This window comes from Xenopus laevis, chromosome 8L, assembly GCF_017654675.1.
Source record: "Xenopus laevis strain J_2021 chromosome 8L, Xenopus_laevis_v10.1, whole genome shotgun sequence".
Taxonomy (NCBI): Eukaryota; Metazoa; Chordata; class Amphibia; order Anura; family Pipidae; genus Xenopus; species Xenopus laevis.
This window is the reverse complement of record NC_054385.1, coordinates 122,959,498-122,985,980: the sequence shown is the minus strand read 5'-3', so window position 1 is coordinate 122,985,980 and position 26,483 is coordinate 122,959,498. Positions and strand designations below refer to the sequence as shown.

General features: G+C 40.1%; 1 protein-coding gene across 7 annotated transcripts in view; it reads left to right on the top strand.

Annotated features, from left to right (window-relative positions):
- arhgef11.L (Rho guanine nucleotide exchange factor 11 L homeolog) overlaps positions 1 to 26,483 on the top strand; it is a 116,519-nt gene that overhangs the window by 46,430 nt on the left and 43,606 nt on the right. For 6 of the 7 annotated variants that reach the window (XM_041573538.1, XM_041573537.1, XM_018231434.2 and 3 more), the window contains exons 2-9: positions 5,025 to 5,057; positions 15,375 to 15,466; positions 16,752 to 16,850; positions 20,768 to 20,817; positions 22,071 to 22,128; positions 23,046 to 23,227; positions 24,145 to 24,216; positions 24,449 to 24,568. In XM_041573538.1, the coding sequence (XP_041429472.1) occupies positions 5,025 to 5,057; positions 15,375 to 15,466; positions 16,752 to 16,850; positions 20,768 to 20,817; positions 22,071 to 22,128; positions 23,046 to 23,227; positions 24,145 to 24,216; positions 24,449 to 24,568 (706 nt within the window). The remainder of the gene's footprint in view (positions 1 to 5,024; positions 5,058 to 15,374; positions 15,467 to 16,751; positions 16,851 to 20,767; positions 20,818 to 22,070; positions 22,129 to 23,045; positions 23,228 to 24,144; positions 24,217 to 24,448; positions 24,569 to 26,483) is intronic. The other variant, XM_018231435.2, reaches the window with a different exon arrangement.

The following is a 26,483-nucleotide window of genomic DNA, read 5'->3' as shown; positions in this document are numbered from 1 at the left end:
CCTTTCCCACCCCAAATTTGCATATGCAAATTAGGATTTGGTTCGGTATTCGGCCGAATCTTCCAAGATGGATTCGGGGATTTGGCGGAATCCAAAATAGTGGATTTGGTGCATCCCTAGTTCAAACTTAAATAACCTGCCAAACTTTTTAAAATGAACGTGGTAATTCGGGGGTGGGGTCAAAAAAATGGGCATAGTCCACCAAAAAAAAATTTGATGCAAATCTTTTTGTCCCTCTTTCTATCTCCAAAATGTTGGGAGGTATGTTTTTAGATTCATTGAAAATGATTTGTACAAATTCAAAGTATTCCGGTTATGTTTCAAAATTTTATTCAATCACATTTTTTTTTTTTTAATCGATATATAGGAAATATTTGAATATTTTTAAACATTACAGTTTGTTTGAAGTAGTAACAGTTAGGTAAGGTTTACTTTCCCTTTATTTTTATTTTTTTTCAATCAATCATCATCTATACCTTATGGCTATATCTGTTCTTTAGTCGCATGAGTGGGTCAAGCCACAGTTTCTCCCATAGCTCATCCTCCCTTGTGACTCTTAATAAACAGCTCCCTCTAGTGAGCAGATTTTTCAGGAAAAATGGCGGAATGCTGTGCCTTAACCTCACAATGACTTAACAAAACGTCTCATGCACTGGAGTAGCTGAATATTACAGAGAAATAAAAAGCCTCTGCCAGGCGTAGATTGTATTCTACATCCCATGTGGTTGAGATTTGTAAATAAAAATTATATGTAGTTAACTTTCCTTGACTAGTGAAATTTCAATTTAAAGGGGAAAAAAATATCAAACCCTCACCGTCAATTTGTGATTTTTTTTTTATTTTTTAATTTAAATTTCAGGGGTCAGTGACTCAACAACGAAGATGCCATTGTCTGTTTCAGGCCGAAGGCATACAGGATTCGAAGATCACTCGCAGCTCTCCCTTTTTTTCTAGGAAAAACATATATAAAGTACTTCTACCTATATATTAGCTCATTAGAAAACAACTATTTGCATGAAAAAGGGAAAGATTCTCCTACCCATTTAGGAACTCCATCTGTGTGCGTGGTGTCCCTCCTGCTTCTTTAAAATCTACTGTCTCCTGTCTTGGAATTAGGGATGCACCGAATACAGGATTCGGTTCGGGATTCGGCCAGGATTCGTCCTTTTTCAGCAGGATTCGGATTCGGCCGAAACCTTCTTGCCAACCGAACCGAATCTGAATCCTAATTTGCATATGCAAATTAGGGTTCGGATTCGGTTCGGTATTCGGCTGAATCTTTCACAAAGGATTCGGGGGTTCGGCCGAATCCAAAATAGTGGATTCGGTGCATCCCTACTTGGAACGCCTTCTCTTCAGACATTTTGAATCGGTTCAGCCTTTCAGCAGGATTCTGATTCCGCCGAATCCTTGTGCCTGGCCAAAACGAATCCGAATTTGCATATGTAAAATGGGGCGGGAAAGGAAATCACGTGACTTTTTGTCACAAAACAAGGAATTAAAAAAGTTTTCCTACTTTTTCCTTTCCCAGCCCTTAATTTGCATATGCAAATTCGGATTTTGATCGGTATTGGGCCTAATTTTTCACAAAGGATTCGGTGCATCCCTAGCTTTGTTTGAGACAATTCCTGATTCTGTGTGGCATAAGCCAGAAATGTCTCAGGGTGGACGTTTCCTTGTTAGGGATGGGCAAATTTGACCCGTTTCGCCAAAAATTCGTGGCTGGCGGAAATCCGCCAAAATGCATTAAAGTCTATGGGCAATAATTTTATTGACTCTTGACATTGAACACTTTTTTTCTCCCTCTGGAGTCTATGGGAGTCATTTCCACGCCGAAGCTCTGCGAAAAAAATTCGCTCATCCCTAGTCCTTGTATAATAGGGGTATTCGTTTGTGTGAAAGAAAGGAATAGCAAAATACAAGTATGGTGTCCCTTATCCTAAAATCTGTTATCCAGAAAGCTCTGAAATACAGAAAGACCATCTCCCATAAACTCCATTATAATCAAATCATTTAAAAAAATTATTTCCTTTTTTCTGTGTTATAATAAAACAGTATCTTGTACTTGATCCCAACTAAGATATAATTAATCCTTATTTAAAGCAAAACCAGCCTATTGGGTTTATTTAATGTTTACATGATTTTCTAGTATGCGTATGGGACCTGTTATCCAGAATGCTCGGGACCTGGGGGTTTCCGGATAATGGATCAATACGCTGGTTTATTTATATCCAATAAGGATTAATTATATCTTAGTTGGGATCAAGTCCAAGACACTGTTTTATTATAGCACAGAAAAAGGAAATAATTTTTAAAAATTTGGATTATTTGGATAAAATGGAGTCTACGGGAGACAGCCATTCCGTAATTCTGAGCTTTCTGGATATGGGATCCTATACCTGTAGTAAGATATGAAGATCCAAATTACGGAAAGCTTATTTATCTGGAAAATCCCAGGTCCCGAGCATTCTGGATAACAGGTCCCAATGCCTCCCTGGCCAATTCCTGCCTGCCTTAATTGCTGCTGTTGTGGTTGGACTTAAGACACTATGATCACATATTATCCCATAATAGCTTTGCCTAGATTTTCCTTTTAGAAAGGGATTATGTTTCAAGGGCATTATATGTTTCGCAGTTCCTCTGGAGTGGTTAGCACTGCTGCCTCTTAGTCGTGAGTTTGAGTCTGGCCAAGTCACCGTTTGTTTGGAGTCACATCATGCTCATCTTTGCACGAATATATTTGTACATTTGGTCTACTGTTAGAGAAGACACAGTGTTCGTTTGTGATTATGTGAATATTTCAATATTCCAGATTGTGAATTACCGAGAAATAATAATCGGGTATGAGACAGGTATGCATCTGCAAGCAATACGGTAGCCGAAACTATTCGAAGTGTGAATTTTCTGAAATACCCTTAGTTCGTTTCCCTTTAAATCCTTTTATGTTGATGATAGCGTCCTTTAAACAAGGTATTGCATTTGTGTCTGTGTTAAAGGAACAGTAACATCAAAAATGAAACTGTTTTAAAGTCATACAAATATATAATGTTCTGTTGCCCTGCAGTAGTAAAACTGGTGTGTTTGCTTCAGAAACACTATTATAGTTCATATAAATAAGCTGCTGTGTAGCCATGGGGGCAGCCATTTAAGCAAAGGATACACAGTGGATAACAGACAAGTACTACTATAATTTATATAAACAAGCTGCTGTGTAGCCATGGGGCAGCCATTCAAGCACAGGATACACAGAAGATAACAGATAAGTACTACTATATTTTATATAAAAAAGCTGCTGTGTAGCCATGGGGGCAGCCATTCAAGCACAGGATACACAGTAGATAACAGGTAAGTACTACTATAGTTTATATAAACAAGCTGCACAGCCATTCAAGCACAGGATACACAGTAGATAACAGATAAGTACTACTATAGTTTATATAAACAAGCTGGGCAGCCATTCAAGCACAGGATACACAGTAGATAACAGATAAGTACTACTATAGTTTATATAAATAAGTTGATGTGTAGCCATGGGGGCAGCCATTCAAGCACAGGATACACAGTAGATAACAGATAAGTACTATTATAGTTTATATAAATAAGCTGATGTGTAGCCATGGGGACAGCCATTCAAGCACAGGATACACAGTAGATAACAGATAAGTACTACTATAGTTTATATAAATAAGCTGATGTGTAGCCATGGGGGCAGCCATTCAAGCACAGGATACACAGTAGATAACAGATAAGTACTACTATAGTTTATATAAACAAGCTGATGTGTAGCCATGGGGGCAGCCATTCAAAGTAGAAAAGGCTCAGGTTACACAGCAGATAGCGGATAAACTCTGTAGAACATAATGGTGTTATTTGTCAAAACGAAGCGCTCTGAGTGCCATCTCGCTGGTGATTTACAGTCTAGCCTGCGGGAAGGCAGTTCAGGGAGATTAGTCGCCCTGAAGAAGAGGTGATTTGTCATCTGGCGACTAATCTCCCCGAATCTCGACGTGTGTCTCTGCGCTAAGAGTATTCTCCCCTTTAATTAGGCATTTGAGCACGAGGCCATATCTTTGTTGCTTGTTCAGAACTTCCCCTTTCTGCATATTTGCTTCTATATGAGATGCAAATCTCCTAGTCACAGTCACTTATGATACCTGCAGGTGCTGTTCTTTCAGTCTGCGGAGAAAACTGCAGAGGCAATATGCTAGATCCCACTCATCTCTAAATACAGTACTACAATTTAGGGTTGCCACCTCACCCCTTTAAAACCAAACATATGGAATCCACAGCCTGCGTGGCTAATTAGCAATTCATTTTGATGCATGGCTGCACATGAATCAGTTCAGTCTGCAGCATGCATCTAAATGAATTGCTAATTAGCCACGCAGACACTGGATTCCATATGCGTTTGCTTTTAAAGGGATGAAGTGGTAACCCTAGCACTGTTGCACTTTGTGCTCTTCTGTATTACTGCTGCCCATATTATCCCAGTTTTTTTTTTATTTTTTAGTAATCTTCAACATCCCTGCCCAGGTATAGATCCCTCTGTAGTGCTCTTTTTTTCCTATTGTCTACATTTCTCAATTCCCTCTTCATTTTCCTCTTTTTCTATTCCCATCTTTAATATTCTCAGCTTTTTCTTACACCTGCGGCAGACTTCTTCCCTCCATTTTTCCTGTTTTCTTTTCCTCTTATCTCTCCTCTCTGTATTTGACTTTGCTTCATTCACCTCTGTTGTGTATTTTCTCCTCCCTTGCCATGCTGTCTCTGCCTCGCTCTAGATATACAAACTAGCAGAGGGGAATTTTTTTGGTGTACGCCTCTTTCTCTATCTGACCCGTCTCTTCCAAGCTTGTTTAGACTTTGAGCGTTCACATAAGCGCTGCAGGGCAGCCTCTCGAATCTGTCTCTCTCTCACTGCGTCTTTTGTCATTCGTTCCTGTCTTTCTCTTTTCTTGTTGTGCCTTCTCGGAATTCGCTGTCTGTTCCCATCATGTGTGCCCTGTCCGCTCACCGTGTGATAGATCCGCTTCTAAACGCCATCCTCATTTGCCAAGGTACGTATAGTATATACACCATCCTTCATAGACTGCAAAAGATTTATGAATGTATTAGGTATTTAAGAGTAAAGAGCTCCGGCAAGAGAGGGTTCAGCTAGCCTGAAAGGACCTGCATTCTATACAATGTTGGTAAAGATGCACCGATATTGATAGGGCAAGCATGCAACCTTTCTTCTCTCTGGTTTTTGTAGAACTGCAACTTTCAGGATCTTGGATGAGAAAGGCTACAGCCAATCACAAAGATCATATTTGTGGCATGTGTGCATGCAGAAGTGCTGTAGGTCATAACTTTTGTTGGCACCTATTTCTCGGCCCTACTTTTTCCCTTCATGAAGTTGCTGTGAAGCCAGGTTCTCCCTCAAAACATCTTTTATCTTTAGATGTTCTATGCCGTATTAAACAGGGAAGTCTTTACTTAACCTTGCTATAGGAAGTGTCTATGAACCTCATCTGCCCCACTGGAAGAACCAGAAACACAGGGCTTTATTTAGTAGATAAAGGCAGGCCCAGACTGGCAATCTGTGGGTTCTGGCAAATGCCAGAGGGGCTGCTATAAGGTGCCATAGAAAGTCACTATTTAGTGGGCTGGTGTGGGCTGTTTGGGCCTCTGTGTGGGCTGATTTGGGCCTCTGTGTACCTGAAATGCCAGGGCTTGTTTTAATTCTCAGACCAGCCCTGGAGCAAGGGCAGCGTTATTTATAGTGAAAGACTGTTATCTTATGGCCCTTGATCTACTGTTGAACTGTCACCAGCACCAGCTTTGGTGTTTTGGAGAACTCTGGTACAATTTGCTTTCCTGCCGCAGCTTAATTCTCAGAAGCTTCTGTCCTTCACTCAAAACCATTGTAGTCAATCAATAGAAAGGTCCTCTACTGATCAACCTATTGGCAGGTTGTTTTTCTCTTGCTATAACCACCTTCTTCTGCTAATGGGGAAATAGTACAGCTCTTTTGTGTTTCTGTCGCCAGAAGGACCATAAATTGGCTTGGTATTGGTCATCGGAGTCTCCAAAGGGAACTTGAGGGCCTTTCCCTCATAACCATATGTTGGTCATGAATGATTGTAGGATAAGAGTTATCATGCCTTCTATGAGTGATAGCTAGTTTCATGGACAGTTAAATGACTTTCTGTTTCTAATGTTCATAGATCTTGTCTGATCTGTGCCTTTGGTGGGATTTTAGGTGGAAATGAAAGTCCTTTTTTTGTGTTGGCTCATTGGTGAACTAACGTGTCTGTCTTTATTTTGTGTGTCTTGCTATAAGGTCCCATAGACAGTCAGTATTTAGTGGGCTGTTGGTGGCTGTTTGGGCCTCTATGTGGGCTGATTGGGCCTCTGTGTACCTGAAATGCCAGGGTCTATTTAATTCTCAGTCCGGACCTGGTGTCTTCCCATTTCCGTTCCCATCTTCAGCCCTATTTGTTGCCTGGTAAGATGCAACCATCAACATTTGTGTCTTGCATGTGTCTCCCACTGCCTAGTTAATGGTTTCTATCTGTAAATTAGGATCCACGCAGACAACCGTACAAAAACATAGGTCAGAAGCACCAGTATACCATGTGACAAACCCATGACTTGCTTTGGAACAGTCATGGTGGCACCCGTATCTAACATACATAAAAAAAGAAATAAAGAAACACAGATCTAAACTAAGAATGAATGTTTATTAAAATGCAATTAATTTGGTATAATCATTGATGTGGTGAGCAATCTTAAAGTAGAACTAAACCCTGAAAATTAATATGGTCCAAATGGCATATTTTATATACTGAATTTATTGCACGAGGCTAAAGTTTCAGCTTGTCAATAGCAGCAATGATCCAGGACTTCAAACTTGTCACAGGGGGTCACCATCTTGGAAAGTGTCTGTGACACTCACATGCTCAGTGGGCTCTGAGCAGCTGTTGAGAAGTCAGTGGCGTAACTACTGAGGGAGCAGGAGGTGCAATCGGGCCAGGGCCCACACCCCCCGGCAGCTTGCGCGCCACTGATTCAGGTGATTCCGGGTGGATTCCGGGCATACGGAGGGTGGCGGGGGCCTTGCTGCATGTCCCGCGCCAGGGCCCGCCCCCCTCAAGTTACGTTGCTGTGAGAAGCTGTGGGGTTGTCGAAAATTATCAAGCAAAAAATGAGGTTGGTCTGTAATATAAGCTGATGCTACAGGGCTGATTATTAAATTATGATGCTAATTGCACTGGTTTCTGTGCTACCATGAAGTAATTATTTGTATTAATTACTAATCAGCCTTATATTGTGACATTGCTATTCTATGTGTACCGTATATTGTGAGTGGGTCCCTAAGCTCAGTAAGTGACAGCAGCACAGAGCATGTGCAATGAATCAGCAGAAAAGAAGATGGGGAGCTACTGGGGCATCTTTGGAGACACAGATCTTTACTGCTAAAGGGCTGTGGTTGCCTTGGGCTGGTACAAAAGCACAAAACATAATGTACAATATTTCTAGCTACTTTAAGCTTTAGTTCTCCTTTAACACACACTTGTCCCATGATAGTTCCCCTTAAGTATTTTCTCTAGTTCTGATGAATGATAACCCAGTCCTGTTTTGCCTGTGAGTTCTAATGGGCTGTTGGCCGGTGCTGGAAGGGTTACAGTAGTTGCCGTGCAAGTTTGATTTTCAAGGTTGTTGGACTTTGTTCCGTGTTTTAGTAAAGTTTCTCTTTGGCATTCCTGCATTGCCCTGACTCTGCTGAGGTATGTAAGGTATGTGGCTCCGGCCTGCGCTTTTATTTTCCACTCACCTGGTTCCGCTTGTATTGAAAACTTACATTTCTATGTATGAGACAGGGTGTCAAATAAGGGTTTACATTTAAAAGGGAATTGTTAACTTTTGGGAGATAATGTTGTTAAGCAAATAAGTATTACCTACTAAAATTATGTAGTTCTGCTTGCATGGGGGGTGTATTTCTTTTCTGTTCTGCTTTGGGACAAAACAACAATCCTGCCTTTCTTTACGACATTTTTAGACTCAAGATCACAGCTGTAGTCCTATCCTTTCATTCTGAGATTGAATAAAATCTAACTAGGCTAAATTGCCGGCCCATGCGGGTCTGGATTTATCCCTGCCTGCTTATACCCTGCCTCATTCTAGCCGTTAGTGAGCAAATTAAGTTTTATGTTGAAAATATATTTATGTACAGGAAAAAAATACCGCTGTTGCACCTCTTTGTTACAAAAAGTTAAAACTCGAATTTATTATTACCCCTGGTTATTTGACCTAATAAGTTTTCACTTTTTGCAACAAAGAGGTGCTGCAGCGGTATTTTTTTTTTTTTTTGCATCCCCTGGCAAGGGTTTCCGGACTGCTTTGCACCCAACCTACAAGGTTAAATAAGGTGGATGAAGCACGCATAATATTGTCTATTTTGAAAATATTTTTATGGACTGCCCAGCGTTTGCACCTTCAATATAACCCTGGCATCAAATACGTTCTATAGTACTTGGGTCAAAACAGGAGCCAAGGGCAACTCTAGGAACAAATTCATTTTTGAGTTAACTTTTAGAATGATGTAGAGCAGGGATCCCCAACCTTTTGAACCCGTGAGCCATTTGGGAGCACCTATGAGGATTGTCAACCTACACTGAGGTTCTGTTTGGAAGTGCACCTGTTTTTTATACAACCAAAACTTGCCTCCAATCCTGGAATTCAAAAATAAGCTCCTGCTTTGAGGCCACTGGGAGCAACATCCAAGGGTTTGGAGAACATGTTGCTCACGAGCTACTGGTTGGGGAAAACTGATGCAGAGAGTAATATTCTGAGACAATTTGCAGTTGGCCATAATTTTTTAAAGATTTGTGTTTTTTTTAAATTATTTTACTTTTTGTTCAGCATCTAGAATACAAAAAGAGTTAAGACCAATTGATATGTTGCTTAGAATTGGCCATTCCATACCTGTTATTTTATGCAGAATAATTGTCCAGCACAAAGGCAAAGTGTCCGTATAATAATTCTTAAGTTTATCAGAGTTTGCCAGCCGTTGAGTGTACCAGAAGGCATGACCCTAGCGGCAATGATTGATTGATTGATTGGTGGACGAGTTCTATCTATTTAAGAATATCAATACTAAAGGGACCTAACTCTTGGGTTTTGAAACCTGTAGTACTTGCATGTGATAACCCTATGTCTGTGGTTCTATACACTTGTTTGCATGGTTACTGCCGTTATTCCGAGCAGTGCTGGGATCTCTTCCCAAACCTGCAAGCCTGTATGGTATCTCAGAGGAGGTGTATTGGTTAAGAAGGTGTGGTGCACTTATCTCACTATAACAGATTACTGCCAGTTTGAGGTTCTTTATAAATGGGAACAGTGTTATTCTCAGATCAGCAGTGTGAAACTGCGGGTGCCAAAACTGCCACTTAATGGACACATTTTTCTGCACAATTGGACTTTGCACTGACATAGGTTTATGGTATTTCTCTATATATGCTATGAATAAACTTAAAGGGATACTGTCATGGGAAATTTTTTTTTTTTTATAATGAATCAGTTAATAGTGCTGCTCCAGCAGAATTCTGCACTGAAATCCATTTCTCAAAAGAGCAAACAGATTTTTTTATATTCAATTTTGAAATCTGACATGGGGCTAGACATTTTGTCAATTTCCCAGCTGCCCCAAGTCATGTGACTTGTGCTCTGATAAACTTCAATCACTCTTTACTGCTGTACTGCAAGTTGGAGTGATATCACCCCCCCCCCAGCAGCCTAACAACAGAACAATGGGAAGGTAACCAGATAGCAGCTCCCTAACACAAGATAACAGCTTCCTGGTAGATCTAAGAACAACACTCAATAGTAAAAACCCATGTCCCACTGAAACACATTCAGTTACATTGAGAAGGGAAAACAGCAGCCTGCCAGAAAGCATTTCTCTCCTAAAGTGCAGGCACAAGTCACATGACCAGGGGCAGCTGGGAAATTGACAAAATGTCTGGCCCCATGTCAGATTTCAAAATTGAATATAAAAAAATCTGTTTGCTTTTTTGAAAATGGATTTCAGTGCAGAATTCTGCTGGAGCAGCACTATTAACTGATGTGTTTTGAAAAAGACATGACAGGATCCCTTTAAGAGACTTCTCCTGTACATGGTATCATTGTATGGAGAGAGGAACGAGAAATAGATGAGGGGTCATAAGGAAAGAAAATGGGTTGGACATCATTGTCACTATGTATGCTTAAATAAATCTGATTTGGAAGAGGATAATCGGTCTCCATATGTTTCTTTGGTTGAGCACTATTTGGGTAGTTAACAATTGTGCTTGTATGATGGTTCTCTGTAGACCTCAATTGATGATTTGCTTGCTGACCCTGTGGCCCGATCAGCCCGATTTGGCCCAGATTGGAGCAGATATGCCCATGTATGGCCCCCTTAAATCTTTGTAATACTCCAGTTCTCATGATTTATTGAAATATGTCCATTGGATTTATTCCTGAGCAGTAATGTTCCTCAAAACTAACCAGTTCCTTCACTTCTAGAATCAAGTATTTTATGGCTAGGGTTGGGCACATTTTTATTCCAGTGCTGTCCAATTTTTTCCCATAATCTGGTCCAGTTATCCACCATATCTTTAAAGGGCAAGTCAACCCCAAAATAAAAAATTGCCTAATAAAAGAAAACATAATTCTTATCAAGTTTCTAATATACAGGCAGTTGCCGGGTTACGTACAAAATAGGGTCTGTAGGTTTGTTCTTAAGTTGAATTTGTATGTAAGTTGAAACATATACATTTACTTATTAAATGCAACTTAGACAGATATTTGTCTTAACATAGTATTTATTTTTACCTTTCTGTGCTTCGCAGTAGACTACACATGCCAGAGGGGGTTGGGGCAGTGGATTATTAAAGCTAAATGCTAATAAAGACCAAGCAAACCACAGTACATAACTGTTATAGCGATTTGTATGTGTTTGTATGTAACCAGGGGCTCCCTGTACTTTTCTTCAGCAGGCCAAGAGCAAAAAGCTTCCATGGTCATCATAGAAACGAGTGTACTGTGCCTTTAAAGAAAAATGCAATTTGCATTCCTGCACACGCCCCCTGACTTTATGCCACACCCCTTGGATTGGAAATAGGAACATGTCTCACACTGAAAATGCAGTTGAGCTGTATGCCTTGGCTCTTACTGAGCACTGTAATGTGTGTGGTGGGGGATGTTGGTCCCTCTAATTTACAAAACTAATAAGGGTGCTTCTCACACGACTATAAAACATATCCCTAAGTAGGCCTCAAACCTCTGGTAAAGTGATCATCTACTGTTTATTCAGTGTTCTGACGTCTGCATGCAGCAGATAGCTAGGCTTTATAATTAATCCACAGGGAAATTAATTGGTGTCAAGATTTCATTTCATGCTGTGTTATTATGTGAAGGGAATTTCCATAAAGTAGCTGGAATAATTAGATAAGATACTTTCTGTAATATGATAATGATGCCTGTTTGCTAGTGTTTGTAAGTTGTCTCTTTCCCCCATTACTGATACTTTAGCACCATCTCTCCCTACTATACTTGTTATCCTACAGTCACATTCCCTTCCCAGAGACTATTATCCCACTGTTACTATAGACACCATATCTCCCTACTATACCTGCTATCCCACAGTCACACTCCCTTCCCAGAGACTATTATCCACTGTTACTATAGACACCATCTCTCCCTACTATACCTGCTATCCCACAGTCACACTCCCTTCCCAGAGACTATTATCCACTGTTACTATAGGCACCATCTCTGCCTACTATACCTGCTATCCCACAGTCACACTCCCTTCCCAGAGACTATTATCCACTGTTACTATAGGCACCATCTCTCCCTACTATACCTGCTATCTCACAGTCACACTCCCTTCCCAGAGACTATTATCCCACTGTTACTATAGGCACCATCTCTCCCTACTATACGAGTGTTACAACTCCCCATCCTTCTTTTTCAAGGCCACATGTGTGCCTGTACCTGCTATCCCACAGTCACACTCCCTTCCCAGAGACTATTATCCCACTGTTACTATAGGCACCATCTCTGCCTACTATACCTGCTATCCCACAGTCACACTCCCTTCCCAGAGACTATTATCCACTGTTACTATAGACACCATCTCTCCCTACTATACCTGCTATCCCACAGTCACACTCCCTTCCCAGAGACTATTATCCACTGTTACTATAGGCACCATCTCTGCCTACTATACCTGCTATCCCACAGTCACACTCCCTTCCCAGAGACTATTATCCACTGTTACTATAGGCACCATCTCTCCCTACTATACCTGCTATCTCACAGTCACACTCCCTTCCCAGAGACTATTATCCCACTGTTACTATAGGCACCATCTCTCCCTACTATACGAGTGTTACAACTCCCCATCCTTCTTTTTCAAGGCCACATGTGTGCCTGTACCTGCTATCCCACAGTCACACTCCCTTCCCAGAGACTATTATCCCACTGTTACTATAGGCACCATCTCTGCCTACTATACCTGCTATCCCACAGTCACACTCCCTTCCCAGAGACTATTATCCACTGTTACTATAGACACCATCTCTCCCTACTATACCTGCTATCCCACAGCCACAGTCCTTTCCCAGAGACTATTATCCACTGTTACTATAGACACCATCTCTCCCTACTATACCTGCTATCCCACAGTCACACTCCCTTCCCAGAGACTATTATCCACTGTTACTATAGACACCATCTCTCCCTACTATACCTGCTATCCCACAGCCACAGTCCTTTCCCAGAGACTATTATCCACTGTTACTATAGGCACCATCTCTCCCTACTATACGAGTGTTACAACTCCCCATCCTTCTTTTTCAAGGCCACATGTGTGCCTGTAGCATTTCAAATGTCACCAGAGTGGCTACTGATGCCCAGATCTGTCAGTGTGTGACCATCAATGCTATAATTCTCTGCAAAATTACATGGATGGCTGCTGGCTGTTTTATTTCAACTTCAGCTGAAGGACTACAACATGGAGCAGTCCCATTGTACACCGGACGTACACTTCTAGCACCGTCTTCTGGGCTCACTTTCAACTTTAAAAGACAACAAAATCCTTGTAAAAATGCAAGAATCCAATCTTTCATCTGCTTCATTCCCAAAGAGTCACAAAGGTTATGTCAGTGGTCTTTCTAATTTGGGCATCTCCCAATTTTTCTTTGGGCAGTTCCCACAGCCTTTGTCTGGCCCTTAAGTTGTTTGCCATGATTTGTTCACTGCACCTTAAAAATAAATGTAACCCATCCCACCCATTCTGATCTCAGCTGTCCCTCGGTTTATGGAGGCTGCCAGCTAAGCACAGCAGCCTTCTCTCATGGCACGTTGCTTAACCCCCTTACTTTTTAACTCATGGCCAGCAGAATTATTCTTAAAGTTGTTTTAACCCAGTGAAATGCACAGGACGATCAATGGTTAAAGCAGAACTAAACCCTAAAAATGAATATGGCAAAAAATACCATATTTTATGTAGTGAACTTATTGCACGAGGCTAAAGTTACAGCTTGTCAATAGCAGCAATGATCCAGGACTTCAAACTTGTCACAGGGGGTCACCATCTTGGAAAGTGTCTGTGACACTCACATGCTCAGTGGGCTCTGATTGGCTGTTGAGAAGCTAAGCTTAGGGCTCGTCACTAATTATCCAGCAGAAAATGAGCTTCCCTGGCTGTAATATAAGCTGATGCTACAGGTTTGCTGATTATTAAATTCTGATGCTAATTGCACTGGTTTCTGTGCTGCCATGTAGTAATTATCTGTATTAATTACTAATCAGCCTTATATTGTGACATTTCTATTCTATGTGTACTGTATATTGTGAGTGGGTCCCTAAGCTCAGTAAGTGACAGCAGCACAGAGCATGTGCAGTGAATCAGCAGAATAGAAGATGGGGAGCTACTGGGGCATCTTTGGAGACACAGATCTTTACTGCGAAAGGGCTGGGGTTGCTTCGGGCTGGTACAGAAGCTCAAAACATAGTGTAAAACATATCTAGCTACTTTGTTAGTTAAGCTTTAGTTCTCCTTTAAGGAAAAAAAATCATATCTTATTTTTTTTGCATTAAAAAATTGATATTTAATCTCAGTATTTAGAAAGGAACATAAAAAGAAACTTAAAATGTTCTAGGCCCCAAACATTTTTGCACTGATTTCACTGGCCTCTGTTGCATAAATCCCTGTTTTTGTTAGTGAACAGAGGCGCAGATGACACTTGTACTGGTTGTATTTATACCTTGAAGAATGCCCTTGCTCAAGTTTCCCTTACTCAATATACATTACAATATACTTCAGACCCTATAGAGAGTTTGGTGGAAAATATAGAATATGGAGGGCACATTTTGGGTTGTACATTGAGAAATGCATTGTTGGGGGTAAAATGTTGCCTATGAAACGCACTTGAGTCCAGGGGCGATTCTTGCTCCTCTGCTGCCCTAATATGGATTGGTGCATAAACACTTATGTATGAATGTAAATATATACATTTTTTACATTTTTTTGTGGGCATAACCCACAGATTGATAGGAAACTATGACAGTTCCTGCAAGGATGAGTTCCCTCCCATTAAGCTCACAGTATAATGCAACCCTTCCCTTACCGTGTTCCGTTGTGATGTGAGGGATTCGGGGACCCGAAGTCCCTCTGCATTCCAGAGAATCTGTTCACCACCTATGGAAAGCAGAAGAACTTCATGTCCCAGAATCCATCACTTCACAATGGAGCAAAATGAGGTTGGAGTTGCACTACCCTGTGAGCTTAAGGGGGCGGGGAAATGGTAACATGGTTTCTTCTCAAACTGTGGAATCGGATATGGCTGTGTAAATAGATTATGCTCAGTCTGTATAATCCCTATGACAGACTGTTTCAGATTAAAAACAACTTCCAGATATCAAATTTCAGGATAAGAAATTTTGTATTTTTTAAATTCTCGCCGAAGCAGTGAGCGTTGAGTTTTTGCATCTGTTCTAATTTGCCTGAATGAGTACAAGTTATATCGAGTTCAGAGGCAGTGCTCACGTGAACCTGTCCATATCAGTGTGTTTTATTGCTGATCATATCTGTTTTTTATTGTTGAAATAGAGAATACAGCCTATTTATAATAATAATAATAATAAAGTAATGTTTAGATAAGAATGAGAGCTGCCATATTGATTGCCCCGGGCAGAGTTTTCCATTTACAACAGTGCAATTTATTTGTTACGCAAGGGTTACTAGATGCACTCTACTGAAATAGGGGATATGTTCAGTTCCTAGTGTATGAAATGACTTGTGTAGTTTCTATGGTGCTAATCTTTATTTTCCTATTTTGTAGGTTGAGTAACCTGTCATCGGCTAGTGACGGAGCGGCTGAACGAAGGTCTCCTGGACACCAGCGTCAGCCTTGTGAGAGTAACGAGTCTACAGGTAACTTCCTGCTCTGATTCTCGCACCTTTTTATTAGGCTGTAATGTAATCATGATACACAAGGATATGGAAAAATATCTTTATATGGCACACAAAGGTGTGAAAGGGCTGCAAGCGTTATTATGGGAAGAAACTATTGGGAAACTCTAAATAGCAAATTTTCAGTTAAAGGAATTTTTATGGTTTACAATTGTATTCTTGAACCAACAAATGTAATTTATTTTAGCTTTAATTTTGGTGCGGAGGCATCTCAGTGCATTGTGCCTGATCCTGAGCTTTGAGAAGGAGCTAGCACTTCAGGATGGAACTGCGTTGAGACCGCTATTGTTTCTTCCCTTCTCGTAGTATTATACCACGACATGGGTTGTGCTCCCTATCCCCACCTAGTGGTAGACATGAGAATAGCACCCAAGCAGGAAAAAAATCAGGGGTTTTCCACTAAGCCCCACTAAGGGGGCTAGGGAGCACGACCCATGTATAAGGAAGCCATTTTAGCAATGCAAATAAATCTGTCAGCAGAGGTGTCAGCTGCTATCGGGTTAGCTGCCCATTGTTCTGTTGATAGGCTGCTTGGGATGGAGAAGGGAGAGGGGTGATATTACTCCAAATTGCAGTGTAGCAGTAAAGAGTGACTGAAGGTTATCAGAACAAGTCACATGACCTTAAGGCTTCTGGGAAACTGACAGTATGTCTAACCTAGGGTTACCACCTGGCTGGAATTTTACCGGCCTGACCGGTAAAATGTTGGTTGATCCCAATGTTATTAATATTATAAATATATAGGAAGGCCGGTATTTTTTCTGGAAAAGGTGGCAACTCTAGTCTAGCCCCATGCCAGATGTCAAAATTAAATATAAAACAATCTGTTTGCTCTTTTTAAAAAACAGATTTTTGGGGCAGAATTCTGCTGGAGCAGCACGTTTAACTGATGCGTTTTGAAAAAAATCATGTTTTCCCGCGACATTATACCCTTACCCCACAGCGCCACTGCTGCTTATTTTTTTATATATCTATCTATATATATATAGATATATATATATATATCTATATCTATATATATATATATATATATCTATATATATATCTATATCTATATATCTATATATATCTATATATATCTATATATATCTATATATATCTATATATCTATATATCTATATATCTATATATCTATATATCTATATATCTATATATCTATATATCTATATATCTATATATATATATATATATATATATATATATATATATATATATGTATAAATTATATATGTTTTGTTTTAAACAGGCTTGGTCCAGCGCTGTGTCATCGTTCAAAGGGACCAAAATGGATTTGGTTTCACGGTCAGCGGGGATCGGATTGTTCTGGTTCAGTCCGTACGTCAAGGTAAGAGACACAGATATCTGTCGGATGCCTCAGTTGGACTTGTTGATAGCCCTTGTGTATTTCCTTTGTTCACATTTAAACGTTTAAACGGGCAGATTAAATGGAATAATCGTTTTTTCTGCTCTCTATGAAACTTAATATGGGGTAAAACAAATGGCTGTGTAGTCCAGGGAGAGCAGGTACTAGACAGCTCATTAGATTATGGCCTTTATTGGTCAATAGAAATGAAATTCTCTTTGCCGGCTCTGACGTCCCTCGGTTCTAAATTGGAACATGAACCGTTCTCATTAGTCAGCGGTTGCCCTAGACTTACCATCGACCAATGACAGATGAGTAGGGAAAAATCTGAATTTAGGGCAATTGATGACAGCTAGTGTAATACTAGAGGCCCTGTACATCTTTCTGTTCTACCTTGCTGTTACCTTGAGTAGTGGTGTTTACTGTCCCTTTAAAGGAAAACTATACCCCAAAACAATGTAGGTCTCTATAAAAATATATTGCATAAAACCGCTCATATGTAAAACCCTTCTTCGTGTAAATACATTTTTTTCATTATATTTATTTGCTACTTAAATATTCATTTTGGGCTGTAGTTTTCCTTTAAGTGGTCCCATTTATTGGATGATTTAGAGTGTATAAGACTTGGTAGTTAGTCACGTTACCATGTTTGGTTCTAAAGGAGAACAAGCGCACATCAAAGGAATATCCTGGCACAGACCTGTGAAATATTTCTATCTGCTCCTTGTAGTTAGTGGCCTATATGTCAGGAGAGGCCTTTGATCTGTATGAGTTCTCTCCTCTGTGTGTGTATATAAATATAATTAACTAGGGGAGCATAGCAGAATAAGAGACCTCTGTATATAAAGCACACGTAGTGATGTTTACTTTGCCCACCAGGTTTCAGGCTGCTCAGCATGTAGTGTCTTAAATCTCTCCCTTTGCGGGAGGTCTGTTAAGAGCAGAAAAACACGTGGAGATTTGGGGAGATTGTCACCTCACCAGGAAACTTCGGGCGACTTCGGAAAATGAAGCACACCGAGTGCCATCCCGACGATGATTTAGATTCTAGCTGGCAGGAAGGCAGTTCTGGGAGATGTTGCCCGAAGAAGAGGGGATTTGTTGCCGGGCGACTGATCTCCCCGAATCTCCACGTGTGTCTTTGCCCTTAGGGAGCGTAAGTGCTCACAGTATGGCCAACATATTCTATTTACCCTAGTAACAGCAGAGCATTTCTCTGTGCCACCCTGTCCTATAGTACAGGGGTCCCCAACTGCCGGGCCTCGGACAGTCTTCAACTGGGCCACCGAATTAGATGCCGACGCTCCAGAATTGGACGCTGACCCCTCCCGACCCCATCCCCTGGTCCACCGGTCCCCGGGCCAAATAAGGTTGGGAACCCCTGCTATAGCAGATCTCTCTTTTGATACCCTCTGGCTGAGCAGAATGATGGGAGATGAAGTTCTCCCAAGAGCTGTAAGGTCTGTGTTTCATGTATAAAATAAAGGTATGGGACTTGTTATCCAGAATGCGTGGGTTCTGGAGTTTTCCAGATAACAGCTCTTTCCGTAATTTGGATCTTCATCCCATAAGTCTATTAGAAAATCCCTTAAACATTAAATAAACTCAATGCTGGTTTAAAAAGTATTAATGATATCTTAGTTGGGATCAAGTACAAGCTACTGTTTTATTATTACAGAGAAAAAAAATATATATATTTTTTTTTTAAATCGTTTTTATTGTTTTCAACAAACATGTCAAATACAGAAATAAAAAGAAAATAAAATAAAAGTACATATCAAGCATTTGTGGGTAATATCAATAAGCATTTGTTTTCCTTCCAAAAAAAAAAAATCATTTTTAAAACATTTGGATTATTTGGATAAAATGGGAGTCTATGGGAGATGGCCTTTCCGTAAGTGGAGCTTTCTGGATAACAGGTTTCCGGATAACAGATCCCATATCTCAACTTCAGCGTGCACACTGCATGTGAAAAGTAATATAGTATTTATTATGTGGAATTATGTAGTTTTGAGCACCATACTTTAAAGGGGAAGGAAAGTCACAATTGGGATGGGGTGCTAAAAGTTAGGCACACCTCCACCCATCCTCACCCATCCTTTGGCACCTCCCAGTGACTTTGTTTCTCATTTAAGGCTACTTAAAAAAGTAGTACAGTACAGAGTACAGTTAATAATAAAACAGTAGCTTGTACTTGATCCCAACTAAGATATAATTAATCAGTCTATTGGGTTTATTTAATGTTTACATGATTTTCTAGTAGACTTAAGGTATCAAGATCCAAATCACCGAAAGATCTGTTATCCGGAAAACCCCAGGTCCCGAGCATTCTGGATAACAAGTCCCATATCTGTGTTGCACTTTCTCCACCAGTGCATTTCAACTGGCAAGAAACCGCTGATGTATAGCCCTTTCTCCCCGATTATGGGGCAAATTCACTAACCAGTGGAGTTGCGCTAGCGCAGGCTTCGCCGCACTTCACCAGACGAAGTTTCGCCAGGGCACCGCTAATTCACTAAAATCCGAAGTTGCGCTCAGGGAGGTGAACGGTAGCGAAGTTACGCTAGCGTTAATTCGTCAAGGAAAGCGAAGTTACGCTAGCGATGCCTAATTTGCATACGGCGCCAAGTTAAAGTACAATGGACGTATATGTAGCAACAAATACATTACACTACACAAGCCTGGGAAAGCTTCATAAAATAAAATAGTTGTTATTTTGCCCTATACATGTGCCCAGTGTATAGTTTAGGTGCCATATGTTAGGAAATGTAGGGGGGAAGGAGGGTACCCCCAAAAAAATTTATGATATTTTTCAGCCTATCACCCTTAAAAAAGGAAAAGACGCCAGCGTTTTTTGGGACTTAGAAAAAATGTAAACTTTTTTTGAAGCAATCCCTATCTACTCTATTGCACTTCACCTGGTCTGAGGTGGCGAAGGCAAGTCTGGTAACGTTCAGTAAGATGCGCAAGTTAGTGAATTAGCGTAGTTACGTCCCTTCGCAGAGCGTAACTTCGCCTGGCATAAGGGTGCGAAGTAGTGCTGGAGTAGGTCCACTTCGCTAGCGAATTTACGCCAGCACCCGTTAGTAAATCGGCGAAGTTACGAATTTGCGCTAGCGTTAGGCGATTCGAACTTTAGTGAATTTGCCCCTATGTGTATTCAATCAGGGTTTTTTCAAAATTATTTGCCACCTTCTGCTGACTCTTTCCAGCTTTCAAATGGGGTCACTGACCCCAGCTAAAATTGAAAAAATACAAATCCATTTATTGTTATAGCTACTTTGTATGACTATTAAGGCCTTTCCTATTCATATTCCAGCCTCAAATGGCCATAGTTGCTAGGGTAATTTGGACCCTAGCAATCAGATTGCTGAAATTGCAAACTGGAGAGCTCCTGAATAAAAAGCTAAATAACTCAAAAACCACAAATAATAAAAAATGAAAACCAATTACAAATTGTCTCAGAATATCACTCTCTACATCATACTTACAGTTAATTTAAATGTGAGCAACATGGTTTTTCCCATACCCCCAAACACCCATTTGTTTATACTTAAGTTTATTTATTTTTTAACAAAAAGGGAAAAATATATTTTTTTTGATAGCACTTACTAATACAGGTTCATTTCAACTGAGTTTCCAGTGTTCTGTCATTGTCACTGGCTTTGTTTATAAGCAACGCTGTTCCCAGAGGATGTCACGCCTGCTCCGATTGTTACGGTAAATGAGTCAACAGCAAATGTCATTATTCAGCAGTTCTGTGTGGGCAATGCCTATGGCCCTGTGTTGCTTTATTAAATTGGAAGCAGTGATGGAGGCAGGAGGGCACAATATGCCATTAGACACAAACTCTGATCAGGTGACTGAGTGCCCCATTTCTCTCCTTTGCTGTTTTTCAGGTGGGGCGGCAATGCGAGCTGGGGTGCAGGAGGGAGACCGTATTGTGAAGGTAAGCTCATCTGCAACACAATTGTCTGACATGGGGGCCGTACAGCTGCTGCAGAAATTCAAGTGTTATTGATGATTATTATTTTACACATTTTGGCTCAACTCTCTTTAAAGGAGACATTTTGTGTAAAAAATAAGAATTTACCAGTGCATTATACTGATTTAGATATAGAAGAATAGTGTGTTTCAGGCTGATTTATTGAATATTTCTGCCAAAAAACCCCTATAATCCCTCCCTTCACTTTCATTTCCTGCTTCTGGAATTCCCACTGCATTGTAGGACAGGAACCAATCAGCAGCTAGCAGGACCTGATAGGGAACTGAAGCCTGCCTGTGCTTGTGCGACTGCAGGGCTGTGATTGGCTGTCCCCCTCCTACTGTGCTTCTGGCAGGGACCGTTAGGACACGCCCACTCCTCATTTGAAACACAGACAGGGACGAGAGAACATCTATAGGGAGCTCCAATAAAGGAGCTATTTTTAAAGATAATATTATTTTTTAGCACCATGTAAAAGCAACACCATATATTACTCATAATTGCCTACAAAATTAGGGTTTTTTCATATATACTATATGTCTCCTTTAAAGGGGACCTGTTTGCTGATTGGCAGCAAGAACAGTTGCAGGGATCTTTTTAAAAGAACAGTGACACCAAAAAATGGAAGTGCAGGTTTACACTACATTATATTGACTTTCCTTTAAAATACTTTCCTTTTAGTTGGTGTTACTGTTCCTTTAAAGTGAAGCGGTCCCAGATTTTTTATAAAAAAGGTTCACTATCAGATGGAGGCATCTTCTGAATGGAGTAGGTAGAGGAAGGAAAATAGGAAGGCAAACATGCTTAGCTTGTCTTTTCTCCTCAAAGTGGGCTGACTGATGGCACATGATTTACACTAGACCGGATTGTTTTAATAACACATAGTAGGGTTATGAAGGATTTGGGTTGACTCTAGTGTATAGGCATACCGTCTTAAATTCAGGTTCCTGGTTCCAGCCTTGGAATGATAGAACTGGTCATGGCTTACACTCTACGTCATCTGCTAGGAGTCTATTCCATGCATCAACTCTCCTTGTAGGTGGTAGGGATCAGTTACCTAATTCTTTAAATTAATTCTATACCATTTATAGGCAGCATTTACAGTGTCATTAACCTGTATATGTGACTCTGCAGAGAAGAGGTTTCAGGTCATCGAAAATGTCTACGAGGACTCCAGTTGCTAAGCATGCCCTATTTCCATATGTTTTCATTTCTAGGTCAACGGCACGCTGGTGGCTAACAGCTCACACATTGAAGTGGTCAAGCTGATTAAATGTGAGTTACTGTTTACTGAGTTCAAGCAAGACTCTGGGGAATCACACTATAGTTGAATTACTTATTTGTAATAACTTGTTGTAAGTACAGTGAAACCTCAATTTTAAGTCCCCTGATTTTACATTTTTTATTTGTGGTCCCACCATTGTATAATGCATTTCAATGGATGCAATTTCCTGATTTTAAGTAATTTTTTTATAGATTTTATCCTGATGTACCTAAAAACTGCTTTATGTCCTCGATGAATGTTATTTGTGAAATTAAGAGGTTTAAAATACTAAGCAGATGTATATTTTGCCATGGTTCTGCCTGTAAATGGTCAATTGCAATGAGTCTGCCCCTTACATAGTCCTGCACCAATCACTTATTGCTTTAGGTTGTGTATGTGACTGACAGAGAGTCTTGCTCATGCCTCTCATAGTGTAACATTATTAACCCTTTTGTTATTAACACACTAAATATTGTATCTCATAGTAAAACAGACTCCTGTGCTTATATCCTTTCAGTACTTTAACACATTTCCCTGATTTTACATTTTCCCGGATTTTACATAATTCTTTCCTGGCCCCCTGAAAAATGTAAAATGGGGGTTCTACTGTATTGTACATGTACTGAAAACTGCATCTATCCCTTTGCTTTTCTCTGCACTGTTGGTCCAGACTACGAGGATCATTTATACAATGTTGCAGTCGTCATCTTTCATCTGGCCGAAACATCAGTTCCCACGATGGCTTGCACACGTCTGTGATTCTCCTTTACAGAAGTTTAGTGAATCCTAGAAGTGGTGCTGTTTTCTATTAGCTGGGGCAGTTGTTAAAGGTTCCTAGCGGGGAATGTTAGTGCAAGGTGCTATCATGCAATCACATGTAGGCGCCATGATTTACTTACCTTGCTCTGCTGATGTTTCAATCCAACAGCCGGCGCTTACGTTGCACTCACTCTCCTGGGTTCTCCGCCTCCATCCATGGGCATGTCTGGGTATCAGCAAGACCTGAGCTCCTCCGTGTCCCCGCGTAACATATTCCTGTCACCAATGCCGCCTCCTCCGCCTCCACCTTTGCCGCAGTCACATCACATCACAGGACCTAAACCGCTACAGGTAACCTGCCATGTGCATGCTCTACCCCAGCTCCTGTTAAAGGGGTGGGATCACCTTTAAGGAAACTGTTGGTATGTAATAGAATGACCAATTCTAAGCAACTTTTCAATTGGTCTTAATTATTTATTTTTTGTAGTTTTTAATGATTTGCCTTCTTCTGACTCTTTCCAACATTCAAATGGGGGTCACTGACCCCATCTAAAAACAAATGGTCTATATGGCTACAAATGTATTGTTATTGCTACTTTTTATTAGTCATCTTTCTATTCTGACCCTCTCCTATTCATATTCCAGTCTCTTATTCAAATCAATGCATGGTTGCTAGGGTAATTTGGACCCTAGCAACCAGGTTTCTGAATTTTCAAACTTAAGAGCCGCTGAATGCAAAGCTAAATAACTCAAAAACCACAAATAATAAACTAATTTCAAAAAATCTTAGAATATCACTCTCTACATCATACTAAAAGTTAACTCAAAAGTGAACAACCCCTTTAAACGACCAGTAATATCAACATTTTTTTAAAAAAAAAATTACTTAGTATCAAAAAAAAAACACCAATCAAATTAAACTTTACAATCCCAAAGTCTTTATTAAGAAATATCTTACTGAAACTCCGCTACAGAAAGCGATCGGGCGATCCATCGTGCAACGCTCGATTTCTCCTCGCACGATGGATCGTCGCCGTGGCTCCTTTTCTGAAGAGGGGCGGAAGCGAAGTTTTGGTAAGTTATTTCTTAATAAAGACTTTGCGATTTTAAAGTTTAATTTGTCTTGGTGTTTTATTTTCTATGTATACCAACTAATTGTTTACATTTTTTTTTGATGTTACTGGTCCTTTAACGTCTACTCTTGGCTAAATAAGATACACAATGTCATGAAATCTCATTGCTCTTCATATTGTGATCGCCCTTTTTAGGACCCCGATTTCCAAAAGCATGCCACGGAAATTCTTTGGAACATGTTAAAGCAGGAGGAAGCGGATTTACAGGTAGGGGTTTACAGCCTTGTATGAAAGCGAGAAAGATTGCTTTGCAGCAGTGCCATTCTCCAAGGATTTTGCCTGGGCTTTTCCTTGCTGTGAATTATAACTGCATACTCCACCTAGTGGCAGAAAGCAGAATCTATTGAAAAGTTTACTCTTGTAAACAGAGTTGGTTCCATTGCGTGCTGTAAAGTTGGCGGTGTAGATGTTTCTTTATTAATAAATAATCTCTCTGCAGAATCTGTGTGACGTGTATAACAGAAGCCCTAACCCCAGCCTGCAGGAGCAGATAGAGAGGGCAAGGAAGAGGGTGCATCAGCTTCAGCACAAGATAAGGCAAGAAATCCCTAGTACAGGGGTAAGTATATAACATATTTACTGCATATTCTATCTCCCAGTCACCACCTGACATCTGCATATTAAAGGGGAACTATTGCAAAAATGAAAATTCAGTATTAGCTTCATCACACTGAAATAAGAAAATTTCTATTAACAGTCAATTAAAAATTCTGTACCGTTTGTCAAATAATCGTTTATCTTCACTATTCCTCTCTCAGCATCTGTTTCTCCTCTCAGCAGTTGGGTGTCCGATAAATAATCCAATATATCTTATAGGGGGGCTTCCTATTGCCTAGAAGATGTATTTAGAGGTCACTCTATTAAAATCACCAGACATCATGTCTCTCTACATGCAGAATTTGTGCAAAATGCAGATATTTTGTTAGATTTTGTTTGTACTGGAATCAGTTATTTGAGTGAGCTCTAATACATCTGCTAGGAAAGGAATCCCCCTATAAGATATATTGGATCTAACTGTCAATGAATATCTGACACCCAACTGCTGCATGAAGACAGAATGAAGAGAAACAGATGCTGAGAGAGGAACAGTGAAGATAAACTTGATTATTTCAGAAACAATGCAGACTATTTAATTGATTGTATTTAGAAAGTTTCTAATTTCAGTATGACGAAGCTTATATAAAATGTTAATTTTCGTGATAGTTCCCTGTTAAGATGGTATGTCTCTTTGTTATTCATATGTGATTCAGAATGGTATTTCTCTCCATGACCTCTTGGGTACCGCCGTATCCTACAACCCAGGCCATTAATGTACTACTTCCCCAAAGAATAAGCAGACGTTATCTAAGTGGGGGGGTTACAAGGGTGCTATTTCATAAGAATCATAGGGCTGCTGGCAGTGGCAGTTTCACAGCATACCCATGTGATAAGAGAATAATAGGCCTAGCTAAATGTAGGCTTTGCTTCTTGCAGAGGGAACCTTTGATTACTAAAACATTTGTCACGTTTTAATAATAAAGGTTCCAGGTCTAGTAACCCATAGCAACCAAATCAGCATATGCTATTTACAGGTAATCAGCTGGTTGGTTGCTATGGATTACTTTACCTAGTGCTATTTTTATAACATTACCCCCATAGATTCCATTTTTGGGAATGTGTGAAAGTCGAGTACAGAACCTGTGTCTCTCGACTGATCAAGCCAGAACGTTCCCATTAAATGTAGTTCTTGGTGTCATTTATTAAATGGCTTGTTCACTTTAAAATGAACTTTTATTATGATATAGCGAGTGATACGTCTGAGGCAAGTTGCAGTTGGTCTTTCATTTCTTATTTGTGGTTTTTGAATTATGTAGCTTCTGTTCAACCCTCCACTTTTGGAATGTCTGCGTCTATCTGGTTGCTAGGGTCTAAATTACCCTGGTAACCAGCCAGCTGTTTGAACAAGAGACTGGAATAGGAGAAGGCCTAAATAGAAAGATGAGTAACAATAACAGTAGATTTTTGTTTGGCTGGAAAGCATAAGAATAAGGTAAATAATAAAAAAAACCATACAAATTAAAAAATGAAGACTAAGTGAATAGTTGCTAAGACTTGTCTGTTCTATGACATACTAAATGTGGCAGACTAAAAGTCTATCCGACTTTCTCCCAACCTTTCTCTCTTAAAACACACTTATTTAGAAAAGCCTATCCTGACTGTATTTAACTACCAAATGCAATACCATATGCTACATCTCACCTGCTTATTTCTAATTATGCCCACTCCCACAGATTGTGTTTCATTCCCTTCCCATTTAGATTGTAAGCTCTTTTGCACAGGGCCTTCCTCACCTTTGTACTGGTACTGGTCATTATGTATGTAACTTTTATGTTCTATGTATGTTATTCATATGATTTCTTTGCATAAACTAGGGATGTACCGAATCCAGGGTTCGTGATTCGGCCAGGATTCGACCTTTTTCAGCAGGTTTCAGA